General features: G+C 54.0%; 1 protein-coding gene across 14 annotated transcripts in view; it reads left to right on the top strand.

The window, feature by feature from the left end:
- LOC140902549 (death-associated protein kinase 2-like) overlaps nt 1–15324 on the top strand; it is a 30315-nt gene continuing 14991 nt past the window's right edge. For 2 of the 14 annotated variants that reach the window (XM_073322742.1, XM_073322735.1), the window contains exon 1: nt 8684–8749. Coding sequence is in view for 3 of the 14 variants with exons in the window: in XM_073322729.1 (XP_073178830.1) it covers nt 8974–9094 (121 nt within the window). In the remaining 11 variants the exon portion in view is untranslated. Of the gene's footprint in view, nt 740–8468; nt 8589–8650; nt 8750–8953; nt 9095–10006; nt 10100–15324 lie in introns of those variants that run through there. The other 12 variants (XM_073322732.1, XM_073322738.1, XM_073322734.1 and 9 more) reach the window with 12 other exon arrangements.

Here is a 15324-nt window from a genome sequence, read left to right as displayed (position 1 = left end):
GTCTTTTTTTACAGCTGATTTGCCCTGCTCTCTGAGTTCAGCGAGGGCTAAGCAGAAGGCAGAAGATCCTGTGGTTCTGGGAACAGCTGGACTCAAATACCCTTGGATTTACTGTTCCAACTCCGGGAGAAATCAAGGCACCGGGCAATGCTGCTTTGAGTGACCTTAAGAAACCTGTCCTAGCTTCTGTTTGCTGTTGGCCATGATTTTTGGGAAGGCCTATCTCAGGGCTTTCTCAAGAGAACTTGATGGAAGGATCATATTTTTTTAACAGGTTTTCTCAGGGTCTTGCTCATTTTAGAGTTTGCTGCCTTTTTTTTTTTTTTAAATCCCATAAAAATCTAGGGACTCTGAGTCACTTTATTTGGAGCCTGCTTTGCTGAGTCTGGGGGTGGTAGTTAAATAAAGAGGAGGAGGAGGAGGAGGAGGAATGAAACAGCTGGGATTGGTCAATATCAGAGGAAACTGGCCAGAATTCCCCACCAGGAGAGGTGTCATAGACGATCTGAGCTCTTTCATATATCGCCTCTCAACAGAAAACTAACCAGAGCTGGTTCATCTGAGCTGCCTACATGCTGGGGAGACCAGACGTCTTGCTGTCCAGGAAAATTCTGGAGTGACTCTCCTGTATTGGTTCTGTGTGCGGTGGGATTTCTGGAAAGGAAGCAGTCACAAGCCACCAGGAGGCTAGTTCCAAAGAAACACAAGAGGAGCACAATTACTGTGAGCCGAGAACTTGGTGAGTAAGGATGGATGCAACACAGAGTTTGTTCTCATCCACCCAAAGCAAACAGGTGGTTGTCTTTGTAATCAGCAGACCCCAGCCGGTGTAATTCAGCGGGGCTGCAGCCAAGTCAGTGGAGTGATGCGAACTTACAGGAGCGGGGGATCTGGCCTTGCATGGTTTTGCTGCAGTGGGGAAGATCTCAGGGGATGTTCTGGTCAGTGATAAGGTGTGGGAGGTGACCTACCATCTTGTTGTGATCCTTTTAATCAGGCAAGTTTCAGAACAGGGTCTGCAAAATAGTCATAGAAATAAAATCAGGGAAATACAGGGCTGGACGGACCCCAAGAGGTCCATATCTTCCCCGGCTGAGGCACGAGCATTTACCATTCCATGTACCGAAACTATTTGCCCATTCCAGAGAAAAAACAAAGGATGTTTTTACTTGCCTGAATGGAGCAGAATTTTGCAAAGCTGTTGTTTGTTCTCACTTATGGGCTGCTTTCCCTGCTGTTTGCTAGTGGGACGGGGGAGAGAGGCATGTCTGTATCAAAGGGTTGAGTCATCTCTTTCTCCACGGCTCCTATCAGTTTTGTCGGTCCCCCTCATTCCCCCCCATTTGGACACCGAGGTATTTTGAAAGTGAGATTCCATATTTGGAAATTTACATGGCAAATCTGGCCGGCTTATTTTCCTCTTTATTGAATGATGCAAATAATATTTATTTTGGGCAGCTGCTTAGTGGAGATGAGGCTGATTTCAGTAAACAGCTCCTGTGGGCAACAGCAGGGTGTGCTGATTTATTTTTGGATCAGGTACCAGAAGGGGATTCTTATCAATGGGAGCAGATAGGTAGCTGTCACTGGGAACAGTGGCAGATGCTGCAGAAACCTCCTGAGCTTTGCTGGTGGGGTCTGTCTGGAGCAGACCGCTTTGATTGCTAGCACTGTTGAGTTAAATTCACAATTCCCTGGCTTGACAGTGATGTGGGTTTTACCCAGCTGAAAACAACGCAGCCCCGGGTGGTGACTGGTTTTAAATCCCGTTTGAAGCCTTCTGGAAATCAATGTCTGTGTAGGTTATGGAGCCTTTTCCCTTGTAGGTTGCTGTTACTGTTATAGCTCAGTGGTTTGAGCATTGGCCTGCTAAACCCAGGGTTGTGAGTTCAATCCTTGAGGGGGCCATTTAGGGATCTGGGGCAAAAATTGGGGATTGGCCCTGCTTTGAGCAGGGGGTTGGACTAGATGACCTCCTGAGGTCCCTTCCAACCCTGATATTCTATGATTCTACTGTTATACCAGGATATGTTAATGGCCACCAAGCAGGCCTTTAATCTAAGACAAAGCTAAGCAGCCTTCTTCCAGGCTAAAGGGAAGGAGTAACTAAGCTCCTTTTACACAGTGAGAGCTGGAAACAATAGAAGCCACCGCCCAAGGCAACGAGCGGCAAGGTCTGATTGATGTCTAAGTTGTGTGGGCTGAAGGGTTCCCTGACTGCAAAGGCTGGGGCAAGGTGAGTGTTAGACAAGCTGGGTGTGTGAACAAGAGAAGCAGTGTTGCGAATGGCACTGAGAGAGAGCAGAGACAGAGCTTCTTGGGCACAGAACGCACTGGAGGGTCAGGCGTGGGGATTACTGAACAAGGAAATTGACGGCTGTTGTTTGTTCCTACTGTGTTCAGGGACACGAGACTTTGTGCTCATTCTTTGTAAATAAACAGGATTGCCTCGTATCATCGGTTTCTGAATGACCCAGCAAGGCCCTGAATATTGGATAAATGCTTGGGATGAAAGAGCAACAGAACCACCTAACATATGTCCAGTGCCTTCTCTGAAATGGGTCAGTCTCAGACTGCATTCCAGCAGGCCAGGTGCCAACGTGGCACATAACTGACCGGCTCTGGCTGGTGATCTTCTTGGGTCACGGAGACCAAACTCCCCGTTAGCCCTTCGAGGGGATCCCAACAAGGACAGAGCTGAGGAACATTGGCTGCACAGCTGAAGACCTGGCCCTGCAGGTTTTCAAAGTCTCCTGCTGCTCCAGTGATAGCTAAGAAGCGGTGTAGTGGGCTTCCGGATAGCTGACCTGGCTCTGAAATTGCATCAGATCTGGGTGCTTCCTATTTGGTGGACAGTGCACTGGACTGGGATTCTGTTCTTGGCCCTGCTGCTGGCCTGCTGGATAACCGTGGGCAAGTCACATCTCCTCTCAGTGCTTCAGTTTCCCCATCTGGAAAATGGGGATAAAGATCGTGACTTCCTTGGAAAGCACTTTGAGATCTGCTGACAAACCCTGCCCGATGAGGAGTAGGTGGTCAGGATGATGATGCTGTTAAATGTACTTGGCTCTGGACGGGTTGGAAGGTCTGTTTGTATTTTTTGCTCCTGGGTAACAGCTGCACTATCTCAAGCTTAACGGTGGGCTCAGGCTCTTAGTCACTTAGCATGCCTCCCCTCCCTTCTGACTGGTTCCCGAATGGAATTCCTGTGGATTGTAACAGCAACACCGCACGCCATCCGCAAAACACTGTCAGCCCAGGCAGTGAAAAAACTGCCAGCTCCCTCCCCTCCTCCTTCTGCAAGCATCATGAACCCACTGCAGTTATCTGGAGCTTGCCCCTGGATCATAAGAATGGCCATGCTTGGTCAGACCAAAGGTCCATCTAGCCCAGTGTCCTGTCTTCTGACAGTGCAGATGCTTCCAAGGGAATGAACGGAACAGGGCAATTAGCGAGTGATCCATCCCCTGTCGTCCAGTCCCACCTTCTGACAGTCAGAGGCTTAGGGCTACCCAGAGCATGGGGTTGCGTCCCTGACTGTCTTGTTCCTCAGTTTCCCTAACGTTAGCATGGGGACAGTAACACTCCCCTAGCTCTGTCATTTAATTCATGCTCCATTCTAGAGCAGGTTGAAGGTGCAGGGACAGAGTGGAGGCTGGGATGAATGAGGGTAGATATTTATGATTAAAGGCAGCAGGGCTGTGCCAGATTTGGTGATCTGGTTTCGGGGGGGAGAAGAGAGGAGAACCCCTTTGGTTTTAGGTTCAAAGCTCCCACTCGTGCCTCAGAAACAAGCCTGCTGAAAGTTCACATTCAAGTGACGCAGGTTTCCTTTCTGCCTCGATACCTTGCCAGCCCCTATGGCTGTGGTCTCTGAGCCCCCATTCATGCCCTGAACCCCCCCAGGAGTGTTATTAACCCCCTTTTATATATGGGGAAACTGAGCCCAGAGAGGGCAAGTGACTTGGTCCGGGTCAAACGGAGCCAGGAATAGAACCCAGATGTCTTGACTCCCAGTCCAGCTCTGCTCCGACCCTGAGCTGAGACTATAACCCAGAAGTCTGCCAGTCCCCTGCTCTAACCACTGGAGGACATGCCCCTCCTCCCACAGTCGAGTTTAGGAATCAGCATGCCTGGGTTCTGATCTGTTGCCCTAACCATATTGTCTCCCTTCTGGGCAGGACACCAACACCAGTCTGGGGCCAGTCAGGGAACTGGACAGTGCCGCATGTCCTATGCCAACCAGTCGGGATAAAAGCTCCTAGCCTGATGTCAGATAACTGGAGTATATTATCTGTTTCCATTTGGCCCCTGGCAGAGGGAGCAGCAGCCTGGCCCACTGTTGCCAAGATCTTCCCATCAAAGTTTCATCCCACTTAGAACACAAACAATGTCTGGAATTTAGCAACTGCAACATATGTTCATGTCCGTAAATATAGCCTAGGGCCACCTCCCCACTCCCTTAATCAAGGGACTGTCCATTGTGTTCATATTTAAAGGGACAGTTCTGAAAAATCTGGATGCTTTCAGCAGCTCTGCTAATGCTTCTCAATGCTGATCCGCAGCCCCCTGCTAGCCCACCCTAGGCTCCCCTCCACCGCTCTGCCCATGCCCCTCAGTCCTGACTCCCAGCTGCTATTCCAGGCTTCTCCTGGCCAGCCTGCGCCCCCTCATTCCTGCATCCCCTGCTTTGGGAGAATCAGGTCCCGGGATCAAAGCTCTCCTCATTCTGTCATATCTGCTTCTGCTAGGCCCCCTGCGGCAGAATGAGCATCTTCTCTTTAGTCTTTCGTTCCGCTCTGGGCAGGGGCTGGGAGCCTGGGCTGGGGGATGCAGCTGATCAGAGAATGGAGGAAACATGGCCCACTGGCCCGATTTGCGACCTTGGGCAAGTCCCTTCCCTGCTCTGTGCCTCGGTTTCTCCCTTCTGGAAAAATGAGGCTGGACCCCAAAAGGACTTGGTGTTTGGGAAACCCTGCGAGAGTCACAGGGCAAAGCAGCATTTGCGATAGCAACCAGCAGCTCCTGCTGCTAAAGCCCTGGGATTTTGGCTGCCTCTAGCACCTAGTCCTTTGTCAGAGACCTGTTTTCCCTCCCCGTTGAGTTTCTGGCATGTTTCCTCCTCCCTGCACCCAAAGATTCCCCTTTTCATCTCTTCTTCCTCCAGCCACTTGAGTCATGGGGCTGGATCCCCAGCTAGTGCAAATAACGCAGCTCCTCAAGCCCTGATTCTGATTTGCACTGGGGCCCCTTTGCCCCTCTCTGGCAGAGCAAGGTGGTCTTGAAGTGAGTGTCCCTGGAATTCATGCCGCCAGCTGACAAATGAACGTACAGATGAGAATCGGGCCCTTTGACGTCAATAGAGCGATGCTGATTTGCGCCAGTTGTGGATTCGGGCCACCGTGTCCTTTTCACTTGAGATAAAACTAGCCATCAATCCTGCCTGGAGGAAAGGCCAGGGCTGCGTTCTTAGCATTTAGCAGCTCAGCGCCTCCCAACAAGGGCCGCGTGCTACCCAGGCTCTCGGGGCTTTTGCTGAGCTCCATGCGCTGGGAATTCTGTGGGCAATCAGCCAGGTGTTTTTTTTCCTGTTGGGGGAAGACCCTGCCCTTGAACAGGCAGCTGAACTAGCTTGAACTTGCTGTTTACCCAGGGCCTTGTGTGTGCTCAGCAGGGCAGGGGTGTTTAGCAGCGTGGCCTAGGGGACAGAGCCCTGGGTGAGCTCTCTAGGTGCTTCTGGGACAGAAACAATCGTTTTGGCCCAGGGGCATACAGCAACTCGGGGGTAGGGCCGGGAACAGACCCCAGGAATCGTCTGCTCTACCCACTAGCCCATGCTGTCTCATGTAGACAAGAGCCAGACCCAGCAGAATGGCGGGGGAAGGAGACACTTTAAAAAAGATCATTCTCCATTTTCCTTTTGTGGGTGAAATCTTTCCTCTTTTCTTTCGGAGCTCGGGAGGAACCAAGAATGGAGGCGGGGGAAAGTTGGATCGAATGTGGTAAATAGTTTCGGCTGGGGGATGGGGTGGGAAATGAGCAAGGTCGACATGGGTTCACTTTGTGTCAGAAAGACAGTTAGGAATTTACCTTCGCTTTGATTTTAAAAACCATTAAACCTATTAAAAAAAAAAACAATAACCCCTCCCCTAAAGTAAACAAAAATTATTCTGTTTGGGTGGTTCAAAATCAGGCTTTTCCGAATTGGCCACTGAACTGAAGACTTGATGATCACCTGGCCCCAGCCAAGCATCAGAAATGGTTGTGGGGGTGGTGAGATGGAGCCTGATGCTCTGTTATCTCGGAGTCTCTCGTAGTAACTTGCTAGTCGTTGGTTCTTGCCTTGTTGTTTCCCTGAGCCTCAGATACGTCCCCTAGACTGCACGTGTGTTGCTCGTTGCAGAACAGGGCAGTCCAAACTAAAAACCTGCTGCAGTCCCTGGCTGGGTCAGTAGGGGGTGTGTATGCCGGAGGGGGTATTACAGGCAGCTGGCTGCATTAGGGTTACTCCAAATTGCCCTAATCTAATCTCAAACCGGTTTTGCAGCCTCCCCCCCATGCCACGGGAGCCAGGCAAGGGAAGGGCGAGCAGGAACCAATTACGCGAGAATACAGAAGTCCCGCCGGTCACCTCCAGCCCTCGGAAGGGGAAGTGAGCGCTGCGGCCCGGGTGGGGGAGCTGTGCTGGGACGTTCGTCAGGCTACTGTGTACAGAGAAGGCTAAGGCTGCTGGGGCCCCTGCTAGCGTCTCGCCCCTGCCTCTGAGAGAGGGCCCTAAATCGGCGTCCAGACCCTCCAACTGTAACATGGACCTCGGCCTAAGCACCTCACCCCTCGAACTCAGCTCTCCCTGCAGGACCTCTGACCCTGGCCCGAGTTCCCTCTCCCTTCATCAGCCCCGGCCTTTCTCCAGTCGTGGGGTGCTCCCCGCTCCCCAGAAGCTTTGGACAGGATCCTGATCAATGCAAGGGCCCTGCCTCTTGTCCACTCCCCCTGCAAGGTGGGGGCCTCTCTCCATAGGGGGCTGGCAGCCAGCAGGCCAGACAGCTGCCCCATGGATCCCAAAGCGTCTGTGTTTGTCTTGTGGAGGGCTGACCCCAGGTGCGGTGAGGGACGTTGTTGAGGAGGGGAGTTGGGGATGGTGGGGTTGTGTTGTGTAAGGGAGAGCAGGTGGGGATCCAGGGAGGTTTTTGGGGGTCTCCTGCTCTTCCCATCTTCCCCCCTGCCATGGTTGAACAGCTGGGCCATGATCCAGCATCGGGGCTCCCTGCCCTCCTGGGACCAGTTCCTGGAGAGGGCAGAGGATCAGAGCAACCCCAAGCTGCCCACAATCCCTGGCTTTAAATAACTCTCCACTCCCACCAGCCCCCTCCCCAAGCTCTTAGAGCTGGGCCTCGAGGCTTCTCTCCAACCAGCCCCCAAGGCCCTGTGGGTTTCAGGAGTGGGGTGGGGTTGGGGGGAATCTCCTGGTTGCGGTTAAATTATCCCCCCCCCATCTTCCCCACACTGGTCATTTCCTGCTTTAAGCCTCCAGGTGAAATCCTCTCTTCCTTTTCCCACAAGCAGGAGCTGTTCCCCCCCACCCCAGAGTGAGGCAGTGGGGCTGCCCCATGGTGCAAGCAGTCGGCTGTCACTGGCTCTGCAGTGGTCCTAGGAGAGGGGTCTGCTTTGTAGCTTGGGGAGTGGGGCGAAAGAATCTTAAGGGCTCTTCCTGCCCCAGTCCAGCCCCCACCCAAATTTAACCCTAACTTCACTCTCCCCTCCCCCCAACAGGCGCTAGGTGCTGTACAAACACAGAACAGACAAGCAGCTTCCAGGCTGAGCCCTCTTTGGGCATGCTGTGCTTGGAACTGGGGTTGGGGAGGATCCGAGAGTCATTCCCATTTCTGGCCCTGGGTCACAGTAAGGGAGAGGTAGTGGGGACTAGTGGCTAGGGTCCCCCTCCCCCCATGACCCTCAGGAGAGCTGGAGTGACCTGACCTTGGGGCTGTACCTTCCCCTGAGTTTACCCCTCCCACGTGTTCTCTGTCAGTCTTGCCTGGAAGCTCTTGGGGCCAGGAGTGTGTCACCCCAACTGTCCGTACAGCCCCAAGCACAGCAGGGCTGCCATGGTGTGTGTGTGTGTGTGTGTGTCTGGTTGCTATTGTACTAGGACTGGAACCTACCCAGCATCAGCCCTTCCCTCCAGCCGCAGCCAGTCCTGGGCAGATCAGCTGCCTCACTGATCATTTTTTAAAAATCCTGTTTTAAAAACCAGGGGCACAATTTACCCTCCCAGTGGCCAGCCGGCCTCCTTCCCCCCGGGGCCAATGGGCACTGGCTGAGGCCCTGGCAGCAGGGCCAGGGGGTGTGAGCTCCCCTAGAAGTGTGGGTGTGGGGGTGTCCCCCGGGGGCAGGCCGAGGGGGGGGGGCTGCCCTTGTGCAGCGGGGGCAGGCCAGCCAGAGCCCCACCACCCTCCCGGGCAGGATTTTCACCCTCCAGGCTGGGAGTTAAAATTTTCAGAGGATCCCTCGCTGCGGCCCCACCTCCCTCTTTGGGACTTTACTCCCCCGCAAGGCGGCAGGTGAGCGGCAGCCTGGGGCTGCAGGTGCGTTGGGACCCGGGGAGGGAGGGGGCAGCCAACCAACCCTCCCCCCCCCCCCCGGGGGGAGTTTTACGCCTCGTTGCGCGGGGAGCACTTTCTCCAGGCTCCCTGCCCGGCCATGGCATGGCTTTAAGGGGGCCCCTCTGGGGTCCTGCCCCGGACAGGTGGGTGGGGGGCCCCAGTGCCTGGCTGGGACGACGGGGGGGGGGTCCTGGCTCTGGAGCAGCCAGGCTGTGGGGGCGGCTCAGTGGGTCCTGCAAATGTCTGTCTGTCGGTCTGTCCGTCCGATCCAGCCGCAGGCGCGCAAAGGGGCGGAGTGTGTGTGTGGGTCGGTTGCAGCGTAGCCCGTGTTGCGTAAATGTGTGTGTCCGTCCCCGCGCCCTGCACAATGTGTGTAGCGCGGGGTCCTGAGAGCCATGGACCCAAACTGCAAACCCTGCCTAGGATGGAAACCACCTCTAGCCAGGGGGGTGGCAGCTCCCCCCTGCGCCCCTACTTCCAGCAGCTGTGTACGTGTGTCTGTGTTGTGCAGCGCTGCAGTGGTGTGTGCTGCGATTCGCAGTGGGGCGCGCGGGGGCACAGTGGCAGGGGTGTGTAGATGGAAGGGTTTGTAGCGTTGTGTGCTGGAGGGTGGTGTGCATGATGCGGAAGGGGGTGTGTGTGAGATCTTTGCAGCGTTGTGTGCATGATGCGGAAGGGGGAGGGGGTGTTGTTGTTGTTGTGTCTATAGAATTGGCCGGGGTGGGCGCATGCTGGGAAGCGGGTTGTATATAATCTATGGTGTTGTGTGTTTGCTGGGGAAGGGGGTGTGTGTTGTGTTGTGTTGTGTGTGAGCTTACGGCGTGTGTGAGCGTGTGCTCGGAAAGGGTGGGTGTATGTAACCCTTTGTGCTGTTGTGCGCAGGGAGCGTTGTGTGTTGCCTGGGAAAGTTGTCTCCAATCTTTGCAGCGGCCTGGAGGTGCAGGGGAAGGAGGAGTGTGTTGCACAGGGGCACACGCAGAGGTGGGGCGGGGGGGTGGCTTGGGGAAAGTGTGTATATAGATCAGCGCTGGGTTGTGTATGATCCAGTGATACTGGGTGTGTGTGTGTGTGTTACGGGGGTGGGGATGTCAGAGGATTCCACAATTCGTTCAAGTCCATTGATCCAAGACCCTGCCACCCCGTGCCCCCTTTAACCACAGCTCTGCTGTCCGACAGATTCCCCATGCAGAAGTATCCCTGCTTGGCATCTTCCCGCTGAAGCATCACCCTGTGCTGTTCCCACCCCGCAGTGCTGGGGTACAGGGCAGTTGCACATGGTCCCATTGGGTAGGAAGAGAAGCTCTGAGTGAGGCAGCAGAAGGGGGGGCTCCAGGGAGCAGGGTCTAAAGCCACGCGAGACTGGGAATCTCCCACCCCTTGGAGCTGTGACATAATTGATCCCAGGGCATCCGTTTTTGGCCGAGGCACCTCCCCAGTGCAAGGACAGAGCCGGGCTGAGAGGCAGAGCAAAGCAGAGGAATTATGGCCTAGCGGTTAGTGTGTGTGTGTGGGCTGGGGCTTTGGCATTAGAGGGTCAATTTCCACCTCTGCCACAGACTCTGTGTGCGACCTGGGACATGTCACTTAGCTTCTCAGTGCCTTGGTTTCCCTGTCTGTGACATGGCCCTGCCTTGCAGCAGTGCTGGGGGGATAGATATGCTAACGATTGTTTTTTGTTTTTGTCAAAAAACTGAGCAAATGTTTGTTTTTTCAACAATTGTAAAATTTCCGCCCATAATCCACCATTTTTGTGGGTTTGGCTGGAAATTATATTGGTTTTTCAACTAACCTGTGCACTCGGGATGCTCGGATGTGCTGCCTAGCCTTGTGTCTCCTCTCTAGAAGTGAGTGGGTGCCCCAGGGGCAGGTGTAACTCTCCGCAGATGGTGCGAGATTGTGCAGTGCTGTGTTGTAAAAATAGAGATTTCTTCCTGACCTCACCTGGTGGCTCATGCCCCGAAGCATCTGTATTGTTGAGATCTGGTGGTTCTTTTTAATATGAAACAAAACTCTGCTGGGTTGTCCCTTTATAATGCTGCTAGCAGTGATCCTGAGTGCTGGCCTCTTGGCTTTTGTCACTTTTCACCATGACCTCAGAGAGGGTCCATCTATACCCTAGGTGCAACAGTGCCAGGAGAACTAATTTTGTTTTGCAGTGTAGATTGGCTCTTGCCGTGTCATATAAATTGCATTAAGACCTTGGACTCCTCCCCTCCCGTGCCAGGTGGAGACCTCTGTTTTATGCTGCAAGGTCAGTCTTTGTTCCAAGTCCTCTGGGTTTGTAATGTACACAGGGCAGCAGTGAGATGTTGGCATAGTTACCCAGCCACTCGCTGCCTGGAGCCATCCATAACTGCGTGGTCACCCCGTCCCACTGGTGATTATAGAACTTTTCTGCAGCCCCTAGAGCAATTGCCAGCCTAAGTATTGAACATAAAATAACTTGGGCACTTTTGAATGTTGCTTAGAAGGTGGAGACAAGGACAAAGAACTGAAACTGGCTTCCCCTGGGTCACACACTGGCCTGGACTCGGGAGGCTTGAGCTTTATCCCAGCTCTGCCACTGGTCTGCTGGATGACCAGTCGCTTGCCTGCTCTGTGCCTCAGTTTCCCCATCTATAAACTGGGGATAGTTGATGCTGCCGTCCTTTGTAAAGCGCTGTGAGATCTGCTGATGAGGAATGCTGGCGTAAGAGCTGGATATTATGATGATTGTTCTTTGACTAGGCTCCTAGAAAGCATTTGGGCAATCCTCCGTAGGAAAAACCTGACACCGCCTGTCCCCAGAGAGGAAGCAGGCAGATGCCAATTAAGCAGAGGCTGCAGAACAGACAAATGTGTCACCCTCTCAGAGCATTCACGCAACGTGCAGCTGTGTGTGAGAGCCAAGGGGACTGGCACTACACAATGGAGATGCTGATCGGCCAGCACAGGGTAGCACCTTTTGTTCTTGCATCTGTCCTGTCTCTGGATGTGGTCATCTCAGGACTATCAAGCTAAGCAGGTGCTGGCTGGCGAGGTCTTGGATGGAGACTGCTGTGAATATCACCACGTGGTATATGTGCATTCTCCCCTCTGAATCAGTGCTAGAGGGTGCCATGGAGTGGGGTGGGTGACCCCCTCTGAGCTACTATTGAGCTTTCTGCCCTCTACTGGATGGCATCTGAACTGCTCAGCGGCGTGTCATAAGCACTATACAGCTAGCAGGGATCCTCCTTTAATGCTGTGTCCCATGCTTTTGGATCAGGAGGATCCAAGTTCTGTCCGCAGCATTACCAGGAAGCTCTGGTGGACAACAGTGGATGGAATCACATATATGACAGATGCAGGGATTATTTTCTCCATAAATCATTGGGGTCTTTTGTCCATTATTCTTTCCATGATGTCATAGGTGCCTATCCATCTGCTGAAGTAGATTTAGGAGGCAGATGCTGCTGTTGGTGATGCCGATAAGGCCTGAACTTATCAGACCCAGGAGAACAATGAGAATCTAACCTTTTCATTTCACTCTGCCTGGCCAGCACCGGTCAGTTTCACTTCCTCTGTAGTCATTTTCACTTTCTGGATTGGCCAATGCTAGCCACAAAGCACTTGTGTTCCAGGGTTATGAGAATTATAACCTTTTGATATCACATGCTTTTTTTGGTGGTGCGGGGGTGGGCTCTCTGTCGGGGAACCCCCTTGCTCAAACGACACCACGTTTGGGCCACTGATCCTTCCCCAGACCCCTATGAGGTACAGTGATGTTGAAGACCATTCAAGTCAGTATGTGAATTTAAGAGCACTTAGAAAAACCGACCGTCGACTGGTAACTGATTCTCAGCCTTACCTACAGCAGAGCTGCTCCTCCGCTATTGTCAGGAAGGTTCTCGCTGCTTGGGTCCGAACACTTTTGAGTAACTGGGCCCAGGTTTGGATAGGAGACCCGGTGGACGATCGGCGTCTGGTGCCAAAAAGCTTTTGCAGCTAGGCTGAGGCTTGGCTAGAACCTGCCCTTCCTCATGCTGTCTTAACCCCAGTTAATTTCAGGGGAACTAATCCTGGTTTACCCCCGTATAAGAAAAGGGATGCTCCAATCCAAGTGCCTGGGGTTGCTGAACAAGCAGCTGAACTGCTGCAGTGGGTAGAGAACATTTGGCTCTGTATAGCAGCTTTGTTTGCATAGATCTCCAAAGCACCAAGCTGGTCTCGTCACCCTGTTCTCCAGATCGGGGGGAACAAGGCACAGAGATGGCAAGTGACTTGCCTGAGGTCACCCAGGAGGTCAGTGTCAGAGATGAGTCCCAGCCTATTGTCCACTCCACTGGATGAAGGGGAGGGCACCCTTGGGTTTGCTCAGCGGTATTTCATTGTTCCCGTCCTCCAGGGGTGGTGGGAGGGGGTGTTGGAAAGAGTCCATAGCTGCCAGACTTGGCTGTGAGGCTGTCTGTTGTCTGGTTCCTGATTGGGGCCTGGGAAACACAGACACTGGTGAGGTGTTTGGAGAAGCAGAAGTAAATGAAACCTTCGGGCGGTTTGACGGGTCACTGGGAGGGTTGTGTCACCAGTGTCAATGGAGTGAGGGCTGGGTGTGCGGCCGCAGGGCTCAGCTGACTGACGGTGTTGTTGACACACCAGATTTATGGGCCTGTCACCAGAGCGCCCAAGCCCTGTTAACATCAGTGAGCTTAGCTTCACAACCCCTTATAGAGATGGGGAAACTGAGCAAGGAGGGAAAGGGACTCCCCCCAAATTGTCACCAGTAGAGTTGGGAATAAAACCTAGGAGTCCTGACTCCCAGCCCCCGCCCATCTCTAACTGCTAGACCTCACTCCCCTTCCAGAGCTGGGAATGGAATCCAGGAGTCCTATCTGTTGCCTTAGGCACTTTGCCATTCCCGAGAGAAAGGTTGGCCATCAGCTGGTTAGAGGTCGCAATACCAGGCGGTAGCAGGTCACGTGGGAAAGGTGCCTGAGTGGCCTGGATGTGGGGGCTGTAGTTAGCATGAGGGGCATGTGGGGGGGTGGCAGGACATTGTAGCATTGTGATCTCTGGGGCATGGGCAAGCAGGCCGTTGTCTGTTTCCTCCCAAACATCCCTGGTTCCCTGTGTCTCTGTCCTATCTCCCTGGTTCTGGGATTCAGGATGCATTAGGGATGGGATCCTCTGGCAGGCCCCGCTGAGGAGTGGAGCTTGGATACTTGGCAGGCTGTGGTCTCTGGTGTTTGGTTCGAGTTTATTGTCCAGCTGATCTGGAAGATCTTTGAAGCCTGCTGGCTTGTAATTTCAGGGGAAGAAATCTATTTAAAAATCAATCCAGAGCCAATGGCTCGTCCCATTTCCAAACCTTTCCCCCCAGGCCCTCCCCCAGCAGGAGCCGTGATTCACCTCACATGGGGCCCTTCGCCAGAGGGATTCAAAACAAGAGGGTAATTGCTGTCGCAAAAACTGCACAGGGGGTGACTTCTCTGGGGTCGGTGCTGCAGGTACCCTGGGCAGGGGGTGAGCAGGGGGTGGGGATTAAGGACTTAGTGCTCTCTGTAGTCTCAGACTATGTGGGCCCTTCCCAGTTCCTGGGGCCATTTAGCGCAGCCTCAGGGCTGCTCTAGCTTATGCCCTGTTCTGTATGGGTCCTGGGAAGCATAGGATACCCATAGTGCAGTGCAGTGGGGCTGGGAGCAGCATCCTTCAGCCAGCTCCCTGCTGCCTGGGGAGCCCCTGCACAGGAGGATTCTCAGTCCCCCTTCTGCTGCCTGGGGGGAGCCTTGGTGAAACTGAGGCTCAGGCCCTAGGGGTGTAGCGATGAAGGCCGATCCTGCAAGCTGATCCGCAAAGCCCCACTGATGTCATTTGGGCCTTTGTCCAGGCTGCATGGACCAGCTAAGGGCCAAAAAGTGGCTGTGTGCTACCCCCTTCTCCCCCTGCCCCCTCCCCGCCCTGCCCGATGAACCTTAGCAGCTCCAACACACCTTGGGTTGATTCCTTCCCCTACGTCAGCGCCCCCATTCAGTCAGGCCCCTCCAGCAGCTTCACTGGGCCTTAAAGCTGGTGACTTCACCTCCGGGAAGTTGTAAAAGGGGTTTTAATGCAACTGAGACTCCGGCCCCACTGAGCTCAGAGCAGCGATCAGTCAGAGGAGAAGTGGTCCCATTGGAAGATCCGAGGGTGGACAAATGGAGCTGCCCCCCCTGCCCCCCAGGGATTTTAATTCCTTCTCCCCCACTGACTAAATTCCTCAGCAGCTCAGCTGTGACCCGACAGAGTAATCTCCCTTGTAATCGCTCTCCAGAGTCTCCCGGGCTTTGCTTTCCGGCCGTCTTGTTGCGCATCGAGTCTCTGTCTCATCTCCACTTCTGATTTCGTTTCACGCGGGCCCCCTCCATAGCCTGGGGGGCTGGAGAGGAGCAGGGGGAGCGAAGGGTTAAAGGGCACCCGGCCCTCCGGAGTGGGAGTGAAGGTCACCGGCGAAATGAGTTTCCGTGGCCTCGGCTGGAGATGTGGATGCAGGCGGCAGGTTATTTGGTGGTGTGTGTTCAGGGCTGGGATCGCAGGGTTGGGATTGAGGGGCATCAGCAGAGGGGTGTGTGTGTGTGTGTGTGTGTTCAGAGTTTGGATAGAAGAGGGGGCTGCAGGTTGGGATTAAGGGGCATTAGAAAAGCTGGGGGGACCTCAGGGCTGAATGGGCGGGGGGGTGCTGTGAGTCAGGCTTGAGGGGTATTCGCATCCCCACGTTCTGCTT

This window comes from Lepidochelys kempii, chromosome 24 (assembly GCF_965140265.1).
Source record: "Lepidochelys kempii isolate rLepKem1 chromosome 24, rLepKem1.hap2, whole genome shotgun sequence".
NCBI classification, from domain to species: Eukaryota; Metazoa; Chordata; order Testudines; family Cheloniidae; genus Lepidochelys; species Lepidochelys kempii.
This window is presented reverse-complemented; position numbering and strand designations above follow the sequence as displayed.